The sequence below is a fragment of the Cricetulus griseus genome (assembly GCF_003668045.3).
Source record: "Cricetulus griseus strain 17A/GY chromosome 1 unlocalized genomic scaffold, alternate assembly CriGri-PICRH-1.0 chr1_0, whole genome shotgun sequence".
NCBI lineage: Eukaryota > Metazoa > Chordata > Mammalia > Rodentia > Cricetidae > Cricetulus > Cricetulus griseus.
Genome location: NW_023276806.1, coordinates 215,973,696 through 215,998,438, shown reverse-complemented (window position 1 = coordinate 215,998,438; position 24,743 = coordinate 215,973,696). Strand labels below are relative to the sequence as shown.

Here is a 24,743-nt window from a genome sequence, read left to right as displayed (position 1 = left end):
GAGAGCAAACAAAGGGCAGGAAATTGAAAGAGGTAAAGGAAAGGCATATTGGAGCGTTTGTGGGGAAGAAAGGGAAGGGATAAATATTGTAATTCTATTATAGTCTCAAAGGCTAAAAGAAATAGTTTAGAATACACTTGTATAGAAATTTTTAACATGACATTCCTGACTGGTTGCTGTGACTACTTTTTCTCTTGCATCACTCTGAATGTTTGTATAACTGGATGAAATCCGCATGAAGGACTGAAACATAAATGTATTTATCTGTTTCAAAAAGTGACTTTATTACTGTGAGAAAGGATCATCTGCTAAGTGGTATGTGAACAGGCCTTCTTCACAAACCATGAATTTATTCATCCACTGGATGTCTGTAGAGCATCTTCTTGGTATGTGAATTGAATAAAGTATAAAAGAAAAACAATAGCAATATATTAGATGTCTGTGACATGAAGATGATGATCTATGATATATATACCATATTCTCCCCCACACATGTATTATATTTACAAATGAGTAGTGGAAAATGTTCTAAGAGAACTGGTGGATTCATAAGAATGCCTAAGTTGATTTAAAGAATGTAAAGTTATCTTAGCACAAAGGAATGGGTAGAAGAATTCTGGTAAGTGAATGAAGTCTATGCAATGGTCCTGTGGCTGGAAGAAAGAGAGCAAATGAAAACGACCGATATGACCAGAATCATGATATTAAAATGAAGGTTATGTTGATATATATTGCATTGACCTAGACGGATATCCAACATATAAACAAACATAAACATTTTTCCTTGAACTGTGCTTTCAAAGCTGCACAAACTCGTAAGTGCTTTTTCAGGCGACCATGGCTTCTAATAAATTCTTTGAGCAGAGCATCGGACTTTCTTCCTGCTCTGCAGCTCACAGACAACTTAGATTTCTGAGGCAGTACCCCCGGGACAGAGCTCCAAGTTTTCTGGTGCATCTTTATGCTGTGAACCCTTTGACCCTTGGGGACTCATGTGTTGGATTTCCAGCACCATAAACAGAGACCGTCTCATATGTCCCAGCTGCTCCCTCTAGTGGACCATTATTCAGCTCTCTGAAGACTTGTCAGATAAGGAAGTTATGTGGGGGTCATACTAGAGGAAGAACGTGTCCTAAATCTGTCCTTCTTTTATTTCTCGTATTTTTTGGTACATTAAAGAGAGGGCTAGAGATTTGTTGAGCTCCGACCACAAACTAATATCTATCTGATCTCTTTATTTGAACCTCTCCTACAGTCTACTGTCTGTGGGCTCTGTTCACACCATTCAGTTGATGGCTTGTTTCATCCTTTAATATATCATTGAGATATACCTTGACTTACTGAAGTTCAGTTTCTTTTAAATAAAGTACTAATCGTTTTTTTCCCTGCAAGCATATCAGCTAACTTGCTTTCTGATGAACTTCCCTTAAACTAATATACTTAAATCTAGGGGCTCTCTGTTGTTGTTGATATTTAAGATATCTCTGCATAAACGTCATTGCCCTTAGCCCCTGATTCTTAATTGTGTAACTTCATATGCATGCTTTCAGCAACATGGGAACTGGAAAAGGAGTTGTGCAGTTGAGTCTAGCTCCAACTACTGGAAACAGTAATACCAGGATCATATGTATTCATGATTCTGAAGCAATTTTCAGTGGTCAAGCTGTAGTTATAGGTGCTATGAATATTGCTAAGTATTTCTTAGAAGATATATTTCAGAACTTACCAGGGAAATAGGTTACTCCTATTCATCCAAGATAAAATATGTGTGTTCATGTATGCATGCATATGAGTCACATGTATAGTCATAGAAGTGTGAATGTCCCCACATACATGTCTTTCTAGAGCTATGCTTAACAGTTCACCAGGTCCTGGTCATGTTGGTTGGATATGCATTATAAAGGTCACTCCTTCTCTAATGAAGCACCATCCAAAGATGCTCATTTGTGTAATATCCAATGTTTTGACAACTCAAACCACCCCGTTCTCAACCCTTGCTGAAAGGAGAACATAAGGGGTACCATCTTTCTGCTATGTTTTATTTTTCTTGGACAATACACCCAGAACATCTTGGTTTTGTGTGCTTCAGAGGTTTGGAGACTCCTGGTCCCTGAAATGTTCACAGAATTTGGGAGGTCTGCATTGCCAGGACATTTGTCCCATTTCTTATTTCTGGATTGGCTGATATTTTCACTATTTACCAAGAATTCTCTGAGCAGTGTATATGCACTATATTGTGATAAAAAGGAGACCATGAATGGTTTCTTTTGAGATAATCTAAGATTTAAACACCACAGAACTGGCATTACTGTGCAGCTGGTAACTCTCAATTTGATTACAGGATATCTTTTTCTGTCTAAGGAAAGGTTTTCAGATCAGCCTCTGGGTATCAGAGAGTGTTACAAAGGCATGTTATATACTGTGTAAATGCTCCTTGATTCAAGCTCCTATTTGATGAACTGTGTGAATGTTTTTACTCAGTGTGTACTCAAGTACCAGGTAGACAAGGTCAATTTTATGGCCTGGCCTCACTTTATTACAACCCATTTTCTAGTAAACAGTACCACTTAGTAGCCATAACACAGTGAGGTATGTTCTTATAGAATTATGTTCTCATATACATCTGGGCATAGGCACATACACATTTTCGAAAGGGGGTTGAAACGGACTTGTTCTGAATGTGTCATTGTAATAAAACATCAGCGATTGTATGTGCTATAAGGGAAAGAGGTTTACTTTGGCTTCAAAAGTCTAAGCTTGGGTGGTCATGCTGTGAGAGCTTCATTCTGGGTCACAACAGAATGAAACGCAGAGCAGAAATGCATGTCTGAGAGCAGTGTAGGCAGCTAAACCAGATGGGCTAAACATGTGGTATGGGCTCATTTCATAATGGCCTGCTCTCTGGTAGTTAGGCCACTCTGTGAGAACTCGCTTACTTTCCCAGTAAGCACATCAATTGCTTTTGGGTATAGAATCTCCAGGTCTACCTCTCTAAGGTTCAACTATCTCTGGATATGTTGGAGAATAGGTTTCCTCTCCACAAACATTTGAATGCCATAACGGGTGCAAATGCTAGTGGAGTGAGAACTAATAATTCCTATTGTGGTCCATGATAGATATACTGCACCTTCTTTTACATTAAGCATCAGTGAACTTATCCATTTGCATCTATATGACAGGCCTTGCCATGTAGTCACTCCTTCTGAACTTCAATTCTGCTAGAAGGAAGCTACCCATCCATAGCGTACATTTCTCCTCCACTGAGGGAAAACAGATTTACAGACATGTTCTAACTATCTTTTGACTAATAAAAAATGATGCATGATGACTTTGTATTAATGAAGAACTAGACCTCTACTATGTTACTTGAAACAGTCTGTTCATTGTTATAACCATGTATCCAGTATCCCTTGCATGAGATACTCTGTATACTTACCACAAAGAAGTCATAGAAAACATTAACCATATCTTTCTGGGTTGTTTTGTCACTGTGCAGTTTCATATGTTTATTAGTAAGAACAGATTTTTTGTAATGCAAACCTGAGTAATTTGTAATTATATTTTGAGAGAATAGCTAAGCAGGACTATTTAGACTAATACTATTAATTTCTCATCAATATTAATGACTGTATGCCCAAACTCGTATGTATGTATATCTATTTATACAGGAAGTATGGCAGAAAAGGAAACATTTCAGAAGGATGAAAAGCCCACTTCTCAGCAGCAGTTTGTGGCTCTCCATAAAGCATGCAGTCCCCGAATGTGAAACCACGCAGAACATTTTAAAGATAATTCTTACATGAATATCGTAGGAACTAGAATTGAAGAAAAAGCTTAACACTGACAGTTATATGAAGAATTCCAGAGGCAATCAATCGCACATGAGGGAGAATTAATGGCCAGTGAAGAAACAAATGGGAGAGTTGGTGTGCTGTGTTTGAACTGACCTACTCTCCACGTGATGAATTTAATGATTTGCATGCTTAGCCATGGAGGACTTTTCAAACTGCTCAGAGTGAACAGGCTTCCACAGCTTAAGATGTACTGGTGGGCAGCACAGTATAAATAGTGCTGCTGTTGAAGATAAGTTATGATCTACTGTTGTCCGCCTTTCACTGGGACATTATCAACAAGATCTCCCTTTATCATATTGCTCTTTTCTGAGAATCGTTCCAACTATGCAAATATTCGTTTCAGTTAGTTTAGGCATTCTGAGCAGATATAGCATCTTTATCCAGAAGACAGGAGCAGTACAGTAGTGGATGGTCTGAAAGCCTTGTTCTCAGTTTTCTCCAGGCTCTTATAACCCAAAAGAAGACTTGCTCTCATATGCTGTCTTCAGGCTGTGTAGGGCCTGTACTTATTATGCATTTAATATATAAATCCTGTATTTGTACTTACTATAGAGGAAGCATCGTTTTTTATTTTTATTCAGAATTATCTTGGTTTTAAAAGTTTGTATAACAAGACACACGCATGTACATCTAAATATATAAAACTTTTGTTCTTCACAAAAATTCAGTGGGTCCTATAAGTGTCCTCTGCATTTTGTAAACGGAAAAAGAGACCCAAAAATAATGATAATAATGGAATATCAGAATTCATATGTAAGCTATGGTGTTTCATTCAAAGGCCACTGTATTAGTCAGTTTCCTGTCTCCATGACAAAGGTGTGAGAAAATGAACTTAAAGGATTGCTGTTGTTTTGCTCATAGTCTCAGAGTTTTCAGGTCCCAGCTGGCCTACCCACTGATTCTATGGGGAGACAGTATGCTAAAAGCTGGAATGAGACTAAGGCTGCTGCTTACTGCATCCTCCAGGAAGAGAAGCAAGTAAGCCTTTGCTGGCAGGCTTCCCCCTTCTGCTTTTGCTCTATCGGTCCCCCAGTCTACTGGGAGGCAATACTAGTACTTGGTAGGTCTTCTCCATGTCAGCTGCTCTCTCACACACCAGTCCAGAAGTGTCCACACAGACAAACCCAGGGAGTATGCTTTCCTAATGTCTTAGGCTTTCATCAGTACAATCATGTTCCCAATGGAGACTGATCATCACATCCACTCTCTTGTTTCCTTTGCCACACAGATTCCCAACACTTACTGGCCTAAAGGAAGAGGCCCAGATCCCCATCCCTGGGTTTTCACTGCTAGTGGAACACTGCTGCTGCTGAAGCCTGCTTTATACAAAAAGAAATGATGTAACTTTTGTTGTTGCTCTTCTCAAACTTTTGCTTGTTTGTTTTTAATTTTTAAATACTTTTAAAAATTTCATTTTCTTGGGATTATTGGCCAAAAATTCTATATTTAAAGTATAAAATATGATGGTAGATCATATGCTTACACTATAAAGATACTGCTATGAACAATTTGTTGGAGCCATGACCTTACATCGTTAACTTGTTCTCGTGAGAATACTGAACACAGACTCTTTGTCTATTTACATTTAATTAATATTAGTCATTTTGCTGTGCATTATAATTCCAGGACTTATAACTGTAGTAGCCGCATGTTGACCAATAGCCTGTCATTTTCCTGTCCTAGCATCTAGTAACTCTTTCTTTTAGAGTTTGACTTCCTTATGGTCAGCTCACTTATGATGTTATATTTCATACATTATATTGTATTTCAATGAGTGGATTTTACTTTATGTGATGTCTTCTGTGTGTACCCTCGTTAGTTCAAATGTCATGGCCTCTTTCTTAAAGCTGAATAGTAATTCTTTGTGTTTGTGTGCACACACATCTTCCTTATCTACTAATTCACTAACAAAAATGCAGATAGGTGTTATGTATCACTAATAAGTGATGCAAGGAATACGAGAATTCAAATATCTCTTTGAGATACTCATTTTACTACTTTTAGATACATACCCACAAGTGGGGCTGCTCAAATAATTGGTAGCTCTATTTGTTGTCTTTAAAAAAATCTATTTTCCATAATAGCCATTTCCATTTACAATCTCACTAGTATTTCTTTTTCTTCCACATTCTCATGTGAATTACCTAGGCAGGTGTGAAGCAATATTGCACTGCAGGTTTTGAGTCAGAGAAAGTGATAGATTTTAATGTATTATGGCACTAATCAGTTTCCACTAGTTCACCAGGTATAAAGTTGGTGTGTTACAGGTTCAATGTGTTAGGTATTGCCAATGGAGCACCTGAGGTTACAACAAAAGAAAGCCTTTGAAGGCCAAATGCCCCCATATATTTATTGTATGACTGAAAAATGCATAAGCCATGCAAGGAACTTAATGTGTGGTTCTTGTGTCCCAAGCATATCTCCACAAAACATGAGTGATATGTAGAACGTATATTCTGCAAACAAGATATATTTCTTGGGAGAACTTAGTAAAAATCAGTTTAACATTAATATGCATGAATATCCAGATTTTTCTATAATAAAATAGTTATAAATTAGCTGACAAATGCGTTGCTAATGTAATCCACCTTGTGAGATTCAGGAATGACTGAGAAAAACTCAAATTTATGAAAGGATCATAATGAAAGTAAATAAACAAGTTAAGGCAAGTATGAATATTGATACCATATGCAAGTCAGTGGCCAATAAAATCATTTTTAGGCATGGGTAAACTTGTAGTTTATCTTACCTTTTCTGTAAATCTCACATAGCCTATAAACTCAGAAAAGCTGAATTCTCAAGTAAGATAATGGAATAGGATGTCATGACCTTTAAAATAAAGAATTTAACTTATGGAACAACTGTCAAGTAGTTTAAAACTCCATAAGTTCAAGTTTCTGTGTATATGTGTATATGGTTTAAATGCAATGTGATGTTATATGTGTAAGATGCTGATTATAATGCTAGGGATAAAGTGTTCTCTGAACTAGAATTACTTGATATTTTAGAGCATATATTCAACACATTAATCATACAACTGCTATAATAAAGTTGTAATCATAAAGCAGGTCATATCGTTGATTAGTTTCTCACTGATGAGCAATATTGTTTAAGCATCAAGTTGTTTCAAAATTTTTGTTTGGCTTTAAGTATTCATGCACTTGATGCAGTAAATACTAAAATTTCAAGGTAGACTTAGATTATTTATATTTATATTCAATAGTAATAGATCAACAGTATAGTGATCAGGTTGGTGGAAATTAGGAGGCATCTCATTGCATTTTTTATATAAATGGAAATATGGATGTTGTAGGTACCTCTTTTTCAGAAGATTAGAAACACAGTTTGGGTGGCAGGGAAGTTGAGGAATCATGTATTTTATGAAATATTGCTTTCCCATAACATTTTCTTGCTAGCACTTTGGCATGATGTGAAGTCCATAATGAGAAGCTATTGAAAGCATGGCCTTAGGACACATTCAGATGGACTAGCCAAGGCCAAGCTGGTTTCAGATGTCTACACTTCTCCTGCAGTGGTCATTTTTTCTCCCTCTATAGTCCTACTTAAAGCTCCTGCCTCAGATATGAATGCTTGATTTTAGAACCAGTCTCTGTCTTTGTGCTTAATGTTTATTTTCTCCAAGAAATACCATCTCTAAAATGTACACACATGGCCATGTGTTTAAAACAATTTGGCACACAGGCAAAATACTTTCTGGACATTGGATCATTGGACAAGAGAACTTTGAACTATGGATTAGCCATTTATCATTTTGAACAGTATAATCAACTAGGAATCATCTTAAGTTTTCTTTGTAATATTAGTATAGGGAAAATGTTCTTTCAAGAAAAAATTTCCAGAATGTTTTGAGTTTTGTAACTAAGTAGGCAAGTAAGATGTCACAGCTTCAGATTCATGTCTCCACATTCCAGTTGGATGGCAGGAATTATCTGTAGATGCTTCAGCCTACAATGCTGTGCAATTTAATTTTATATCCTAGACTATTGTTACTTTGACACTCTTTACAGGTATAAGAACATTTATTAATTTTCAGTCTTTTCATGTATCCCTTTGCCAATAAATATTTAAGTTGAATCAGACTTGGTGGCACACAGTGATTTCAACACTCCCAAATTAGAGGCAGGGTCCTGGTCATGAGTTTAAGAGCATCTAGGCTATCTACTGAGACTATACTTCATAATAATAATAATTAAAATAGATAATAAAATTGATTTATTCTTACCTATGAAATATCTTTCAATTAATCATTTAACTAACCTCTCTTCCCTCAGGGTTTTCCTCTAGCAATCCTTCTTTTATGCTTAGTGGGTGATTCTTCTAGAGTTAGGAATACCTACATTAAAACAAAGCAAAACCAATCTCAATAATTCCCTATTCCCTAAGATTAAATGAATTAGCAGGACATTCAGAATTTGAAAGTGGGTTACTGTCTGCTGTATGTTCTATCCATGTGGCTTCCAAAGTTCCTGGAGACCAGAGAAAGGGATTTTTCTCTCTCCCTCCCTCCCTCCCTCCCTCCCTCCCTCCCCTCCCTCTCCTCCCTCCCTCCTTTCTTCCTGTTGACATATAAAGAAGTGAATCTAATATGGTATACTATAGTATGCTGTAGAGATATCGGTGCATCCATACACACACACAATTACATGCACACTCACATGCCACACACACACTGTGCAATGACCAAATCAAATTAGTGCATATAATGCTCCACATATTCAAATTTTGTTTTGATGAGAGTTTCACTTGACTTGATTTCACTATGCATGGAACTAAAAATTCCAGTGCAGGAAGAGAGTAAATGTAGCTTCTGGAGAAGTGGACAATAGAGAGAGGTGATACTTGTCAGAGCAAAGAAAATTACAGAGACATGGTAGGGGACTATTTTCCATGTCTACCTTTGACACATCCCTTCTGGGCTTTGTGATTTCCTCCATTATGTACCACATATTTGGAAGAATTCCTATGACCCATTCTCTACTAGATAAAAATCAAGGTAAGTTTACCTTCCGGATTTTAGGAGCATCTCCTCTACTATACCTTCACTGCTTTTAAACTTTGTGACTTTAAGAACATTCATTACATGTGCTACAGGTAGAATTTCACTGTGGTTCATTTAACTGACCCCCAGATTAGACTGTGAACCCTTTGAGATCAAGAACCATGCATGCATCATTTAGCTCCGAATTTCTCTATTCTGCTCTTATTAACAGAGTCTCATTCCATAGTTACTGAAGTCATAGAACAAAAGTAATCAATGTTGTTAACACTGAGTAGGTCAAGAGATCTGTTGATGAGGCTCTTTTTGGCATTCCATTATTGACATTTTCCTGTCAATACTGTCTTATTCTCTTCAAATAATAGGGAGAAAGAGTGAGAATGTGTAACATATAAAGGTATTACTGATTATTACAGCTGGAAGACACTTTGATTTGGAAACCACAGTCAGGATTTTCTTGATTGTCAGCATTGCTCAAGGCTTTGCACCCCACTGCCTAGGGCAAAAGCATTTGTTGCTTTTGGTGCTTGAGTTGCTTAATAAGTAAAGTTGCACGTATTCTTTGTTACTTCCAGTTTTACTGCATACTTAATTTGCCATGTTTCTTAGCTTGTCACATCATAATTTGAAATATATATATATATACATATATATATATATATTTCCTTTTTTAAAGCTACTTCAGCAATATCATGTTAGCATTCAATATATTATCCAATATAATCAAAAGATATATTTTAGCATATTTTACTTTTGTGATCTTGTTTACCATCAGGGCTGCCTTTTTTCCTTCCTTAAATCATAGTCCCCAATTCTACAATTTTCCCCTTGTACTCTCTACCTGCTGCTGATAAATTGCACTGTAAGTGTTTTTCCCTTTCCATTTTGTGGCAATTTCATTACTACTTTGCTAAGAAGTACATGGCAGAAGTATCACATTTCAGTTCTTTGTTGGTTCTGAGATAAAGTACCGTAAAAGCCACTCTGTGTATGGCTGGATTTATTCTCACTAGCCAAACAATGGGAACACATCTAACTCTAAGAAAAAGAATCAGAGAAATGTACAAGTCTTTTCTCCTAAAGAAGAAATATGAGGTTTGTAGGAAGATGATGCTTGTATAGTGAGGCAAGTACACATTTGGATATTTAACCATAAAACAGATTTTACTGAAATACAACAAGCAAATACTCATAAAACTTAATCTAAAGCCAAAGGATCAGTACTAGTCTTACTAATTAGTGATAGTAAATTTTTAGATCTATTCTAGCTTATTCTACCCTGTATCATACCATAGTAAAATGTTGTTTTTCTACCTTTTTTTGTACTCTGTATCTTCAAAGTAAAATTGTATACTATGAAATAGATTTAATTTAGAGAATTATTAAAATATCTTTAGCTATATCAACTATTTTTAATTATGTAGATAATATTAGCTCTGAAACTATCATGATTTCCACTTTATATAAGGTACTAAAAATTTTCCCATAACAGATTGACATTATAATCAGGCAAAAGAGATAATTGGGAAATTAATTTCATACTTATTTTATATATACTCCTATGTTTAATTTCCCTCCCTCAAAGAATATTCCCCGTTCAATTTTATTTCTTTAGGTCATAATATTTAGTCCATGTTAAAAGCATTACTTGCCTTAAAATTTTTGCTGTTGTTAGTCATGTAGGCTTCTTGAAAAAGATCTATTCTTGAATAATGATGAGAAACTATAGACAGGAAACAGTTTGGTTGGAGAGTGAATAGAGAAACCAAATGCAAAGGGAGAACAAAATTAAAAGGAGAAAGAATACTCAGTATTAAAGTAAAGTTGGCAGTATAGATACCTTTCTCCCAATTCTCAGCATTCTCTCTGAGATGGGAGTGCAGGAGACTGGACTTGGCTGTCATTAGTTGTGGGCATGTACTCACTGTGATCTGCCTATTCCTTCTATGACAAACCCTGTTAATGGAATATGGTTCTCTGCAGTTTTCTGTCCTCTAGTAAAATCTACTTCCGTCCACTGTGCATGTCCTGGTTGGCATATCTATTGCCCTAGGAATGGCAAGTAGATGCAACAGGATGTGGACTCTCAGCTTGAAATGTTTCTTTAGGTTATTGTGTTAGCCTTTCCAGTGTTTAGGCTTGGTTTTATAGGGTGAAGTTATAGGATATAAACCCAGGAGAAAACCACATTTTATCTTAGATGAAGCAGGTTTACATGGAAATCAGTTCACCAACCATCTTGTCTCAAGGAAGTGACAGAGCTGGGACAAATACCAAAGTTGCTCTATTTGAAAAACTGTACTGTAAGAGATAGTGTACTGATTTCCATGTCTGGCACTTGAGCTTATGCACTACAGGAGTTGGCATAGACTCCCCCCATCATATGCATCTGATAGAAGGATAGTCACAGTAGAGGTCTGTGTCATAAAAAGAGGCCTACATGGCTAAGTCTACAGACTTAGATGGTCTAGACCATGGCTCTAATTCCTAATGAGTCTCATTTAAGAAAGCTCTTTGACAATTATCTTTTACTAGGAAAACTTATATAAATGCTAGAGAGTCCAAAAAGGCTGATGTGAAGTAATCAGGCTCATGCTTGAAAGAACTTGTTTTTTTTTTTTTGTTATTTATTTATTTATTTATTTATTTATTTATTTATTTATTTTGGATTGGTTCATCAGGAATCTGGCCAAAGAACTTTAATGGGAAGCTTAGCTTTACAATAGACATCTGGGGGGATTTCATCACCAACCTCAGTCAAATGAGTCAGTCCATGTGGTCAAGAACCTGTATTGACTGTTGGTTCTTGTCTGTTCTGGGTTGTGGTCACAGGTTGTGTGTCCTTCATGCAGTTTCTGCTTTGAGGCCCTTTGGGTACTGGTGCTTTTGTAGCCCTGGGTTCACTGAGGGACTAATTGGTTCAAAGAAGCAAGATGGTATCTCAGAGAATGTCATCCAAATGTGACTCTTACAACCTCACTCAAAGTAACCTTCTGCCTTTGTGTTGATTTTTCAGATTGTCAAATGTCTACTCACCAGTGGATATTAGATGTTATAACTCTTTTTCTTAAACCACATTTTAAGTCTTGAAAGTTTTAAAAGAATTATCTTGTTTTTTGTGACCGATGATAAGGACAGTATGTGTGTGTGTGTGTGTGTGTTTGTGTGTTTGTGTGTGTATGTGTGTGTGTTGACAAGTGAAAAGAAGCCACATTCTCTTTGTAAAACTGCTTTCATTTCTAACATAGTATTGACATAAGCAGTCAAAGTAAATAGGCTATCAGCTGGCACATTTATGCGAGTCATATAGCTTTAGAGCTTATGGTGATTCTGAACCAGAAAAAGAACATAGTGATTAGAAAGTTTAGTTCAAAAGTGGGTTTAGTGTTGAGACATTATTTGCTTTAGTTTAGTTTATATTTGAATTCAATTTGGCTTACTCATGCTAGGAGGCCTTTTCCTCTTTTAGTCCGTGTGTTTTATGTGGATCTTCAGGTCATGCTTGGTGGTTTTTAACCACCCACACCTCCCCTTTTCCACTGTTGAATAAAAATAGAAGTGGTATTTTATCACTTAATAAACAGTGGTGGGATACTGGAGGTGCTTTTAAGAACAATAACAACAAAAGTCATCATTTAATTCGGAGTCTTGCAATAAGGGCTGGAATGTGTGTGTTGGGTAATCTTAGATGTGGGGACATAAATAAACACCCATCTTTTAAATTCTCTTCTCAGGTCACGTGTGCCAACTTAACAAATGGTGGAAAATCGGAACTTCTGAAGTCGGGAAGCAGCAAATCCACACTAAAGCACATATGGACAGAAAGCAGCAAAGATTTGTCTATCAGTCGGCTCCTCTCACAGACTTTCCGAGGTAAAGAAAATGACACAGATTTGGACCTGCGCTATGACACCCCAGAACCTTATTCTGAGCAAGACCTCTGGGACTGGCTGAGGAACTCCACAGACCTTCAAGAACCTCGGCCCAGGGCCAAAAGACGGCCCATTGTTAAGACCGGCAAGTTTAAGAAAATGTTTGGATGGGGTGATTTTCATTCTAACATCAAAACAGTGAAGCTAAACCTGTTGATAACTGGGAAAATTGTAGATCATGGCAATGGGACGTTTAGTGTTTATTTCAGGCATAATTCCACTGGTCAAGGGAATGTATCTGTCAGCTTGGTGCCCCCAACAAAAATCGTGGAATTCGACTTGGCACAACAAACCGTGATTGATGCCAAAGATTCCAAGTCCTTCAACTGTCGCATTGAATATGAAAAGGTTGACAAGGCTACCAAGAACACACTCTGCAACTATGACCCTTCAAAAACCTGTTACCAGGAGCAGACACAAAGTCACGTGTCCTGGCTCTGCTCCAAGCCCTTCAAAGTGATCTGCATTTACATTTCCTTTTATAGTACAGACTATAAACTAGTACAGAAAGTATGCCCCGACTACAACTACCACAGTGACACACCTTACTTCCCCTCAGGATGAGGATGAACAGGGCATGAGACTGAAGCCTGAGGAATTAGAGGTCATAGGACAGGGCTGTTACCTCAAGGAAGAAAGTCACATCTGTTGCCTGGAATGTGTCTACATTTGCTGCTCTTGTTGACTGGTGCGAACACGCTAGTGGAAAACAATTGATGTAATTTCTGCCCAGTCAGCTGCATCTCTCAGCATAGTTGTAAATCACCATAGATCTCAAAGTCTCACCTGAAGACATGCTATCACATATAGAGGCACATGAGCACCCCACTCTTGCACATTTCAGCTTGCATCTCTCATGGTTCCCTTTGAGAGGGCTTTCATTGTCTGACTCATGATGGTTCAGGATAAACTATGATCAAACACAAAGAATTAACTAGACAGAGGATGTGTCTAACACACTGTTATGGAAATCTCTTTTTAAGGTCTTGAGTCCATGCTAATCAATAATCCCCACTCATGCATTCCTTACTGCTTGGAGTAGCTGTGCTGGTGAATACTACAGTAGGAGTTATATGCTTGTTAAATGGAAAAAAATGTGTCTTTAGAGCTCAGTATTCTTTATTTTATAAACACAACAAAGTGTAGTAACTTTTCCCAGCATACAGTAGGCACATTCAAGGTGATCCAGGATGGTTTTTCTTTCTATGGAGGGAAGAGCCCGTTCTCAGTAAAGATGAGCAAACATTTGGAATTTACATGTGGGCAGACACTGGGATTACAGCTTTTCTAGCCTACCACCGGACCTTTGCAATGTTGAGATCAACTAAGGCTGCTTAATACAAGTTCTGATCATTATATAAGAAGGGAAATGCCTGGCAGACACCATGTAAGTTATAAGTGTCTGTCTTATCTTTACTACACATATTGTAACAAATTCAATATCCTAGTCTTCATTTGTATGAATGGTTTGTATTGTATATAGTTTAACCAAGTGTTATTTGAGCTGCTTATTAATATTAAATTGTACTTGTCTCTCTGCTTGTTATTGGTTAAAAAGAAAAAAAAAACAGGATCTGAGGAATCCATTTATTCAATGTAGCTGTGAACTCCATTAAAAAGACAAACTTAATGTACAAAGCATTTACTCAGCTCAAGTATTGTTGAAAGCTATACATATACAACATTACACTGTCTGTATTTAGATATTTTATTTCTGGAAAAAAAGAAATGTACATGAAAATAAAACACTGAAAGTTGAGTTTCAATACGTATTTGTGTAAGATGGTGATTTAAATGGTTCTGACAGGAAGACCGTGCCAGAGCACAGCCGTTGGTTTGCATCTCATGTCCTTGAATTTGAGCAGAATTTCCAAATTGTTATTAGCTGCCCAGTCAAAATGACTTAAGAATTTCAGTCTTAAGCCTGGAAAAATAATTGTGGCATACGACACCACATTCGTTTTTGGTTTATTGGAATGTTAGCTATTCAAGAGTACCAAGAAAGAAAAAAAAGTACTAATGAACATAGGGAGAATATTGTTGTTGGCTAAATTAATTATAATGAGCAGAGTTTCTCCCCTGTACAGTCTTTATTTAGTAGGAGGATTGAAGTGAAGGGCATGTTTCTCTTTAAAAAGGAAACCAAGGTGTCTTGAAGATTGTGGCTGAATATTCCTGAGTCTATTGTGATGACACCATCCAACTGGAGAAATTGGGACAGCAGTGGAGGGCTCCAAGTCTCAAATTGCTTGTACCAGATGAGATCAAATTATCTGTGTGGCATTGTCTATGGACACCAAGCTTTATTTTTTAAGTTGATTTGCACAATCCTAGAAAAATAAACAGCTGAAGAAAAGTAGAAGGTCACTCATTTTTAAGACCACAGATTTGGTGTTGAAATATGAAGAATCTCAAAAGTTACCAAAGAAGCCAAATTAAGAACACTCACCCTGTGTCACTGTTCAGCACTCATCCACTGTCACCCTTCCCATACTGATCAGTTTGGACCTCTTTTTCACAGAGAAAACAACAGAAGGATGACAGTGAAGCAAAGCCACACAATTCTAAAATGAGAACCCAATCACCACTCTGATGAAAGTCTTCATCTGTTAATCAAAAATGTACTTGCTAAGTATTCATCTCTCAGAATCAACTGTCATCTGTAGGCAGCCATTTGTACCAGCGTGTGAATGATCTCTCCATGAAATCTAGAAGCTAAGGTTAGAACAGCTCTGGCAAAGAGGCTGTAAAATACATGCATTCCAGCTGTTGGACATGATTTTCATAAATAAGTCTTACCTTGTACTTATATGTCACTATGACCACTGCTGACTTGCTTCCCAGCAAACAAGAGAGATAAAGGAGAAAAAAAGTCAGTTGATTTTTTTAGGCTCATTTGATAATTGGACTGTGACTTTCATTATGTAGCCTGATGTGTCTTTTCCTAATCCCAAATTCAAAATGAGATGAAAACCTGCTTCAATCTCTACCCCTCTACTCTGTTCTACAGCACCCTCAGGAAATACTATTCATATATCCCTAGAAACATACAGAAAACACCTAACACTGATTAATTTATCTGCTAATCTATAGATTTTTCTTTACAAGAAACACAAAATGAAAACACATAGGCCAAATTTGATTTCAAATGTTTAAAATCTAAACTTTTAGATTCTTTCTGGACCCAAAAATAGGTTTGCAAACTCCTTTATTTTCAACTTTGTCTGTGTATTATACAGAGAAGTCATGGTGACACAGAATCTTTAAGGTTTATGTGTATCCAGTGTATTCTTCCTGTGGTTGCTAGGGCATGGGTAGAGCAGGATCATTACTGTGGAGGCTGCATATATGCTTACTAAAAATTTTATTAGACCAACGATACTTCAGGGAGCTAGTTAACCATGTTTTAACTAATGCTCTTGTTCTGGGGGAAATTGAACTTTGAACAATGATAAGGAAACACCTTCTATCAGATTTTGAAAATTATCCTCCACTTTTATGGAGTTACAAAAGAAACCCCCCAGAAGCCTAGAGCATCTGAATGAAACAAGGGTTTGTCAATCATCTACTCTTCTTAAATACAAAACAAAACAAAAACATCCAACAACATTGAAATTAAGAAAAAAAAATGCATCACTGCAGCTTCTTGACTCACCAAAGAAAAATGATATTGTCAGGTTATCCATTTATGGTTTAAAAAATAACACCATTGTCATAATACAGTTTTAGCTTTTGGGTCCAAGACTATCCATTGTGCTTGAGTGGAAGGGACATAGTCATGAATATTGTGGAAGATGTGTTATTCTGCAAGTACTAGCCCAAATCTTTGCTTCAGCAAGGAACTGTAAGCCATATGTTTTAACAATAGATTTCGACAAATAATGGGAAGCCTGAGAGAGTGGTTTCTTTCTGTTTTCCAACTGCTTTGCCTGGAAAAGCAGCTTACCCAGTACAAACAGCTCTTTGGAAGAGCAATTTGCTTCTTCACCATCAACTGTGAATGCCAAGTTTTAACAAGAAACAAGCGCAAATGAACGTGCTTCTAGAATTCGGAAGGCATAGCTGACGTACCAGCTGCAGACACTTTATTTAACTATCAATCTATATATTTAACTTATTTATCTTCATTTCCATTTAAATTAAATGTAAGTCGGTGGACACCTGTTGAAAAAAATCAAAGCAGATTTGCCTAAAGATGATCACCATTTGCTTAGTTGACAAAAATTGAATCAACTCACACAGCCTGAAGAGAATCCTTAAAAAATGATAACCTGGTCAGCCTTTTCTTTGTTTTCTTTTCTTTTTTCTTTTTTGTTTGTTTGTTTTAAAGACAGGATTTCCCTATGTAGCCTTGGCTGCCCTGGAACTGGCTTTGCATCTCAGCCCTTTGAAGAGGTTTCAGACAGGCATATCAGAGAAGGTTGCTGGGAAACACTGAAAACTTAGGGCCTGCTCTTTGAGTTTTATACCCAATAGGAAAAAATGTTTGAAGCAAGAGACCTATAATTTAAGGTTATTTTTTTCTAGGATGAAAAAAAATCAAGTCTTTAAATAAAGAGTTCTAGTTTTGAGAAAAATCATCCTTAAATGAGCACAACACACATCTGGAAAAGTGTCCCAAGTTTGACCAAAAGAAGTTTAATTTTCATATTTCTATCTTACAGGGATATGCATTTTATCACTGATGAGTAACAGGAAGATGCCAGAGGTACTAGGAGTGTGAGCTGAGATGCCTTCTCTCGGTAGCTTGCAGCAGCTATTGCTAGGGGAGGTTTAGTGCTGTTTCCGTTTTTAACCTGGGATTACACACTCACATCTGTTCATATCTGTCTACTGCTGGCTGTCCTGAAACTTTCTCTATAATTCAAGTTGGCCTCGAACTAGTAGATCTGCTATATCTGCCTCCAGAGTGCTGAGATTAAAGGCGGGCACTACCCCCTGGCCCATATACCTCTTCTTATTCCAACCTGGCTGACACTGCTTTATTATTAAAGAATCTGTGTTAGGACCTCATATAGCAGCTTAAAGTCACTAGTCTCTGATCTTAGATTCTTCTAATCTATCACGGAGGTGAACTTGATACTTGCAATTGTGACTGTTGAAGAAATCGTGCAAGCACTTTGTTACCATGCAGTTGCTGCTAAGTAACTACACTGAACAAGAACACAATTGCTATTATCAAAATTGCTCCTGTAACCTTTCTGAAATCAAAATTTCATATCATATTTAATTATTTCATTTTCTCAGGAGAATGCACATAAACTAACACTTGCTCAGTAGGTTGTTAAAATTTCATGTTCAGGATCCCTCAGACTACCATGCATGTTCCAGCCCTGGTGCCTGCTTAGGTTGAAGTTAACTCTGATTGTCATTGACAGTAAACCAATGTGGCACTCAAGGTCATCTCCCAAACTACTATTTGCAAGCTGATTTTTCATCTGGAGATAGTGGTGTCTTCAAGCTTGAGAAATACGAGACTTGTAAATTAGCAATATATAGAGAGATAATGTAATTTGAATTATGGCAGGTTCCTTCTTGGAGTCTCATTTTAGGAAACTGTTTGCTGCATGTTTAGGAAACTTTCAACACTTTCAATGTAACCTTAATTGCCATTGAAAATGACTTAAGCAATTTTTATATGGGCCCAGTTATAATCTTCTCTTATTGGGCTATGAAATGAGTTTTCTTGTAAATGTACTTACAAAACGCAGAGACTATTTTCTACATGAAGTTTTAACTTTCTTTCATGTACTGTTTTATTATTCAAACAAATACATCCAAAACCCTTTACATTCTTGCTTTCTGAAGTATCTACAGGAAAGCAGGTATTGGGGTCTGCTTAGTGTTTTTCACTGATGTTTCCTGGTATTCTAACAATCAAGTAGGCTTCTTCTACTCATGTAATTGTCTTAATTTACTTAAGCCTATGTTCTGGTGATGTTCAAAACAATCATTATTTGAAATAATCAGGGTGTGAAGGGAAGTTACTCTCTACCATTTTTTAGTAGAGCCTTGTTCATGTTTTTCCAGTGTAATTTTGTGAACTCTTCCTCACTAACTGAGCCTCATCACCATCACCATCACATTTTCTCCAAGGCTTACAGAAGAGAATTTATCAGCTAAGCATCATGTATTAAATACTTCATATTGTCAAAAATACTATACTTATTGGGGTACATTTGATATAAAATAAAATAGAAGCTTACAGTACCCAGTGCTATATATTTGTGGTTGTGAACACACCACCATTACAATGTAAAATAATAAACATGTCTAGCACCCTCACACAAATTACCTGTAAACTGTTTTCATCTCCGGTAACTCCTCCAAACCTTATTATATCCTGAGACAACCCCTGACATGCTTTTTGATCACTCCATGGTGGCTCCTATACTAGTCCATTCTTATAAAATACATTGTCATGTATCCTTTGACAATTTCATACATGAATATAATGTATATATTTTGATCATACCCACCTGTCATTATTCTGTTTTATCCCACTTTCCCTTCTGCTAGATAAGATTTAAATTCTGTTCATTTTCTTTAGTTCACAAGGTTTTGTTTGATTATTTGCAAAGAGGAGCTCATCTTGTTTTCTTAAAGCTTGAAAAATTACTACTAAAAGAGAAGTCTTGTAGCACTGGGACACAAGTTATATTTACAAGAGATTATTGGCAGGTTTAGGAAATAGAGCGTTGGTCCCACCTTGCACACCCATACTAAATGTACCTTATTTACATCACAGATGAAAGGATGGTTTCTTGTTGTTTGTTCAAAATGTAATGGTTAATAATAACCTGTCCCTGGGAAAGTGCTTTTAGGAGTTCTTTGAAATACGACCATTGCATATATGTGTAAATTTTGGAAATGCAAGGCTTTAAATGAGTTAAGATAGGTGTGTGGACTATATAGTACATGAGTAATGAAGTTAAAATGTTGAGACTGGAATGGAAACATAAATAAATTCTTTGACAATGGTGACTGGGGATGACCTGATGGGATGTGGTTGTCTGGAGATGGGAGAATGGGATTATGATGAGTGAAAATCAGGTGGAATCTTCAAATAAAATCACAGCAGTATACCTGTCCTGTGGATGTCTTAGACAGTCTTTGGAACAGGATGAGAAGACCCTAGACAGACCAGAGTTGCCTGAGTTACAAGAGCTTGCCATATGGACTTGGGTTTCAGTGAAAAAATAACTTAGTGAAGATTAGATTTTTTCTACAGTTAATTGTATAGTATGTAATTAATATCTGCTGGGTATAACTCGAACCATTCAATGGAGTTTGTGGATTTGCTTTGATAGACGTTGCAATAGTAGCACACTGAAATCAGGTTCAACACACAGTTGAACTTACTATAGACTTACTAGTCTATTGAAGGACATGACAACTTATTGGGATGCAGAGATTTTAAGACATGTTTGACACTTTATGTCCAATATAACTCCATAATTTTATATTGGCTTCATTTTAATCACAATAATCTTGTTGAATTAAATGGGTACTTTCAGAAATAAGAAGGAGATGGTTGAGGGTAAATAACCCTTGAAATTCACACTTTCAATTCTCCCAGGTTTTTCTGGTCACATTTTTATAATTTGTAAATAATTTTGTAAGTTCAACAAACTGACAAACAGAAAAGAGTAGAATATAGACCATTTTGTAGGTAATACACTAAAATGCAAATAGTATTAAATTTTATGCTAATTGTATATCAGCTCATGTGCCTCTGAGTAAAGAATTATGGAGGCAGGGAACTGGGTGTCTACTTCACCTTCCCCCCGTATATAAACGTATCCATTGGACATATTTATTGTGCACTTTCTATGTTCTGTGCATTGTGTAGATTCTAAAGATACAGCTGTAAAAAAATCTAGACAGAGTCCCTGACTTCATGGATCTTAGAACATCCTGGGAGAAGACAACCCTCACTAAATAAGTACCTTGTATGCTTTGTGCTAATAAGTGTTCTGAAGAGTACAGAGGTTTATTAGACACATCTTCCTTCTGTGGTGTTCTTTGGAAGAAGAAAGGGAGCTAGCCAGTTAGATATAATGGACACGATTGCAAGGGCAAGCATAGTATCATGAATGGCTGCAGTAGACTTGGCTAGATGGGTATAGGTGAGGGGAGTTAGATAAGAGTGAAGCCTGTAGAGAAAGATAAAATGAGATATAAAAGAAGCAGGTTTATGACCATAAAAAGAGTACTCAGAATATTTTGAGCAGATAAATTACTTGATGGAACTAAATTATTTAAAAAGAAAAGCATGGGTTCAGGAAGACTAGGTATGAAACTGCTGCAATAATGCAAATAAGAGACGATGTTTCAGATTCACATCAAGGTGGTTGCTGTGTAGCCAGCAAGAAATCATTAAATCTTGGATATACTGCAAAGGTGGAGTCCAGGATTCATCCATAGTCTGGTGAAACATGAGAGAAACAGGAGTCAGTGATGGCTTAGTTGTGTTTTTGTCTGAGCTATATAGAGAGGTAGATATTTTCTATCAATTTAAGGCAGGAGACATTGCCCAAGGCTTACTTGCTGTTCTTGCAGAAGACATGGGTTCTGTTCCCAGCAACAGTGGCTCACAATCATTAGTAACTCCAGTTCCAAGGATTCCAATGACCTCTTCTGGACTTTTAGGGCATTAGGCTTCCATGCGATATACATACACACATACAGGCAAACCACTCATACATATAAAATAAAAAGAAAATATAAAGCCATTAAGCAAGCAAACATTTTAAAGCTCATTTTGAAATTCACTGGCAGTTACAGATGTTCACCCATTATTTGACTACTATTATTTTCTCGAGTTATCAAATTTTAAAAACAATTGAAGAACACCTTCTTTCATATTGGGTAGGATTTATGTTATATTAACCCATTGTGGAAAATTCAGAGGAAAATGATTATGTAAATTGGAAAGAGCAATTAAGTAGACAGTGAACACTATGCAATTTTTATTATTATAATATAATAATTATATATAGTAAAAGGTTTCATTATGTAGTTTTCATATATGCATATTATATAATTTTATCATATACCTTATGTTCAATATCATCCTATTATTTATGATTCATATCTTAGCACATTTTCATAATGCCTATAAGTAGGGTGATTATTTCTAAGCAGGATTTAATGATGGTTAAGAAATTTCCCAAAATGTACTTAGTTTTTTAATTGGAAATAAAGATTTAGTTCCATTTTATATGAGAAATTTTAAAGACAAAACCTTTAGTAACAATAAAGTGGAATGATTCAGAATACATGAAATGATAAGTGGGACCACAGTCATTAAGTATTTTAATTAGTAAAAAACAAATTTGAAAGAATTTATGATTGATTTTTAAGCTGTATCTCTTATATACTTAACTATCTGCAATTTGATCATTTCATCAAACATCTAATAATGTCTAATAATTGTGATAAACGTATAATTTATGCATTTTAATTTTGGAACAAAAATCAAACAAAAAATAAAAAATTAAAACAGAATATTTCATCTAATAATATTAAAAATGATATTTTGGGCATAATATCAGTTCCAATATTGCCAGCAAACCTTTTCCAAATCTGTATGTACTGACATGAGAGTTTATCTCATATTCCTCTGAATTGTGCAAGCAGGACTTTGAAAACAAGAAAGAAGCTTTGAATAGCAAAATGCAAATGCTGTGATAATTAATGTGACTAGAAAATGTAGTTATTATGTAACTGTGCATGTCATTTGCCTTAGGGGCCAATTCATTTGATCCAGATAAATGTGCTGTCTTGGGGTAATTGATTCAAAAGTATTGTGCTGGAGAGTAAACATATGGAATCTATATTCATTTAGAAATGTAACTATGTCTGATACCAAATAGCTACAGCCATAGGCTCTTGCTGCCTTACAGCATTTCTAAACCATGGGGACGCAGATAGAGCTGCTTCATTGTATATGTGGGATTTATTTTATATTATTTATCCTAGGATTTCCTGTCACACATTAATAGTTTCATAGCTTTATTTGCTAAAGATCTTAAATATTACATTTATTCCAAATACATTGCTGGAAATGAGCAAGTCAGGGAAAATATTCTATGCTGACTAAAGACCACTAAAGGAGAATAATCCCATCTTATCCATGAGTGAATATGTAATGTGATGGCCAAACTTGATAGTATTTACAGTTTCTAGTGTTTCTGAAATATAAACACTTGATTTCAAAATTTTGGGTCAGTTCTTTTGGCTTCTACCATTATAATTACAAAAGAAATATTTATCTTGAAACAAGTAGAAATATCATATAGATAAGACAAATATTTCTTAGCTCAAATATGCCAGTACCCAAAATTCTAGGAAATTGCAATGTGCTCTAATGTGCCCTTCCAGGGACGCTGCAACAGACCTAGACAGAGTCCCCTTAAATCTCTGCTCTCCTTATGACTTCAGGCCACGTTGTTTGACCATTGCTTTTCTGAAGTCTCTCAGTTCAATGAAGTCTGCTTTGTTTCCTGTGAAGCATCTGGAAGCGTTAAGATAATGCCGTTCTGCAGGTTCCCAGGAACCAATCTCCAGTGATGATTATGGCTGTCTTCATTCAGATGTCTTATGTGAACAAGTCATGTGTGTGTTATATGGGCTCTCATATGCCACACTCAGCTTAAAGGGTGGTACATTCTCTCTTTTTTTGAAAAACAAAACAAAACAAAACAAAAAACACATTTCTTCTCTCCTTGCCATGCTTCTCCCCTCCTCAGTTCTCAACTCTACTACTGAATTCTGCTTACAATTGCCCCATGGTAAGCTACACTCACTGAGATATGAAAATACATCTGGGAAATCTGTATCAAAAAAGACTACGAAACTTTATTTCATCTTAGGCTTGTTGTCAGACTGCAAAATGATACCCTGTAAATACAGTTTTTTGAAAACACATCTATTGAGGTAAACCTTACTCATAATAAATTGCAACCTTTTTAATAGTATAGTTTAATAAGCTTGTATATAACCGTGCTCATCTTGCAATCTTAACACAGAATACCCCCTTTACTTTAAAATGTTCCCTATGTCTTTTGGGGGTCAAAGTGCCACCACATTTGGTATGTCACCTTCCAACAAAGATAAACATTTTCTTATTCTAGGTTTTCATGGTGAAATGTACATGCTTTTTGACTAGATTCCTCTGTTCTATGCTGTTTTGGAGGCTTATTTGATTTATATCTTATAAAGCACTCGGATTTGTGCTATTTCCAAGAAAGCTGCTTTGGATATTTGTGAATATGTGTGTGGCGTGAAGTCTCATACTTTTAGGGTAAATAATTATGACTAGAAATAGAGGTTTTGTGATTATAAGAGTGTACTTTTAAGAAATAGACTCACTAGTTTATGAAATGGCTTTATTCATTTTACATTCCTATGGCTGGACTAGAGCTCCAGTTGCCTTGTGGCCTTCCCACACTTGGTATAGTCAGTCTCAATCTTTTCACTGTAGTTAATATTCAAAACTATCTGCTAGTAGTTTAACTTTAATTTTCTTCATGATGTAATGTAGGTACTTTCTTAGATGTTTATTAACGGTGTATATTATTATTATTATTATTATTATTATTATTATTATTATTCAAATCTATCTACTGAAATATTTTCTTATTTTGAAATTAGTGAATTGTAGAATTCATTATTTTTAAAATATATATCCTGGATATGAAACCTTGTCAGACATTAGCAATTTTGTCATGCCTTAGCTTACTCTCTAGTTTTATTAATGAGGTTTTAAGAAAAACATTTACTTTATTATTTAAACAGCTCATTCTTTATTGGTGTCCTGCCATATTTTTATCTATTCTTGTTTTATTCCAGAAGTTTTTTATTTTAATTATTTTTGTTTAGGTATATACTTCATTTAAAGTTAGCTTTTGTGTCTGTCTAAGAGCTGATACGGCA

The 24,743-nt window shown here is 36.0% G+C and overlaps 1 protein-coding gene across 1 annotated transcript; it reads left to right on the top strand.

Annotated features, from left to right (window-relative positions):
* Positions 1–837: 837 nt before the first annotated feature.
* Positions 838–13,367, top strand: Nxph1 (neurexophilin 1). Its single transcript, XM_035451402.1, has 3 exons — positions 838–996; positions 4,716–4,832; positions 12,606–13,367. Exons 1-3 carry the CDS (start codon positions 838–840, stop codon positions 13,365–13,367), a joined length of 1,038 nt encoding a protein of 345 aa, XP_035307293.1.
* The last annotated feature ends 11,376 nt before the right edge of the window (positions 13,368–24,743 follow it).

Excerpts from the sequence above, each read along its gene's own strand:
- Nxph1 (XM_035451402.1), top strand. The coding sequence starts at position 838 with ATGGCTTCTAATAAATTCTTTGAGCAGAGCATCGGACTTTCTTCCTGC. Across the intron at positions 997-4,715 it reads TGACCCTTGGGGACTCATGT|TCTCAGAGTTTTCAGGTCCC; the intron begins GTTGGATTTCCA and ends TTTTGCTCATAG. Across the intron at positions 4,833-12,605 it reads TCCTCCAGGAAGAGAAGCAA|GTCACGTGTGCCAACTTAAC; the intron begins GTAAGCCTTTGC and ends TTCTCTTCTCAG.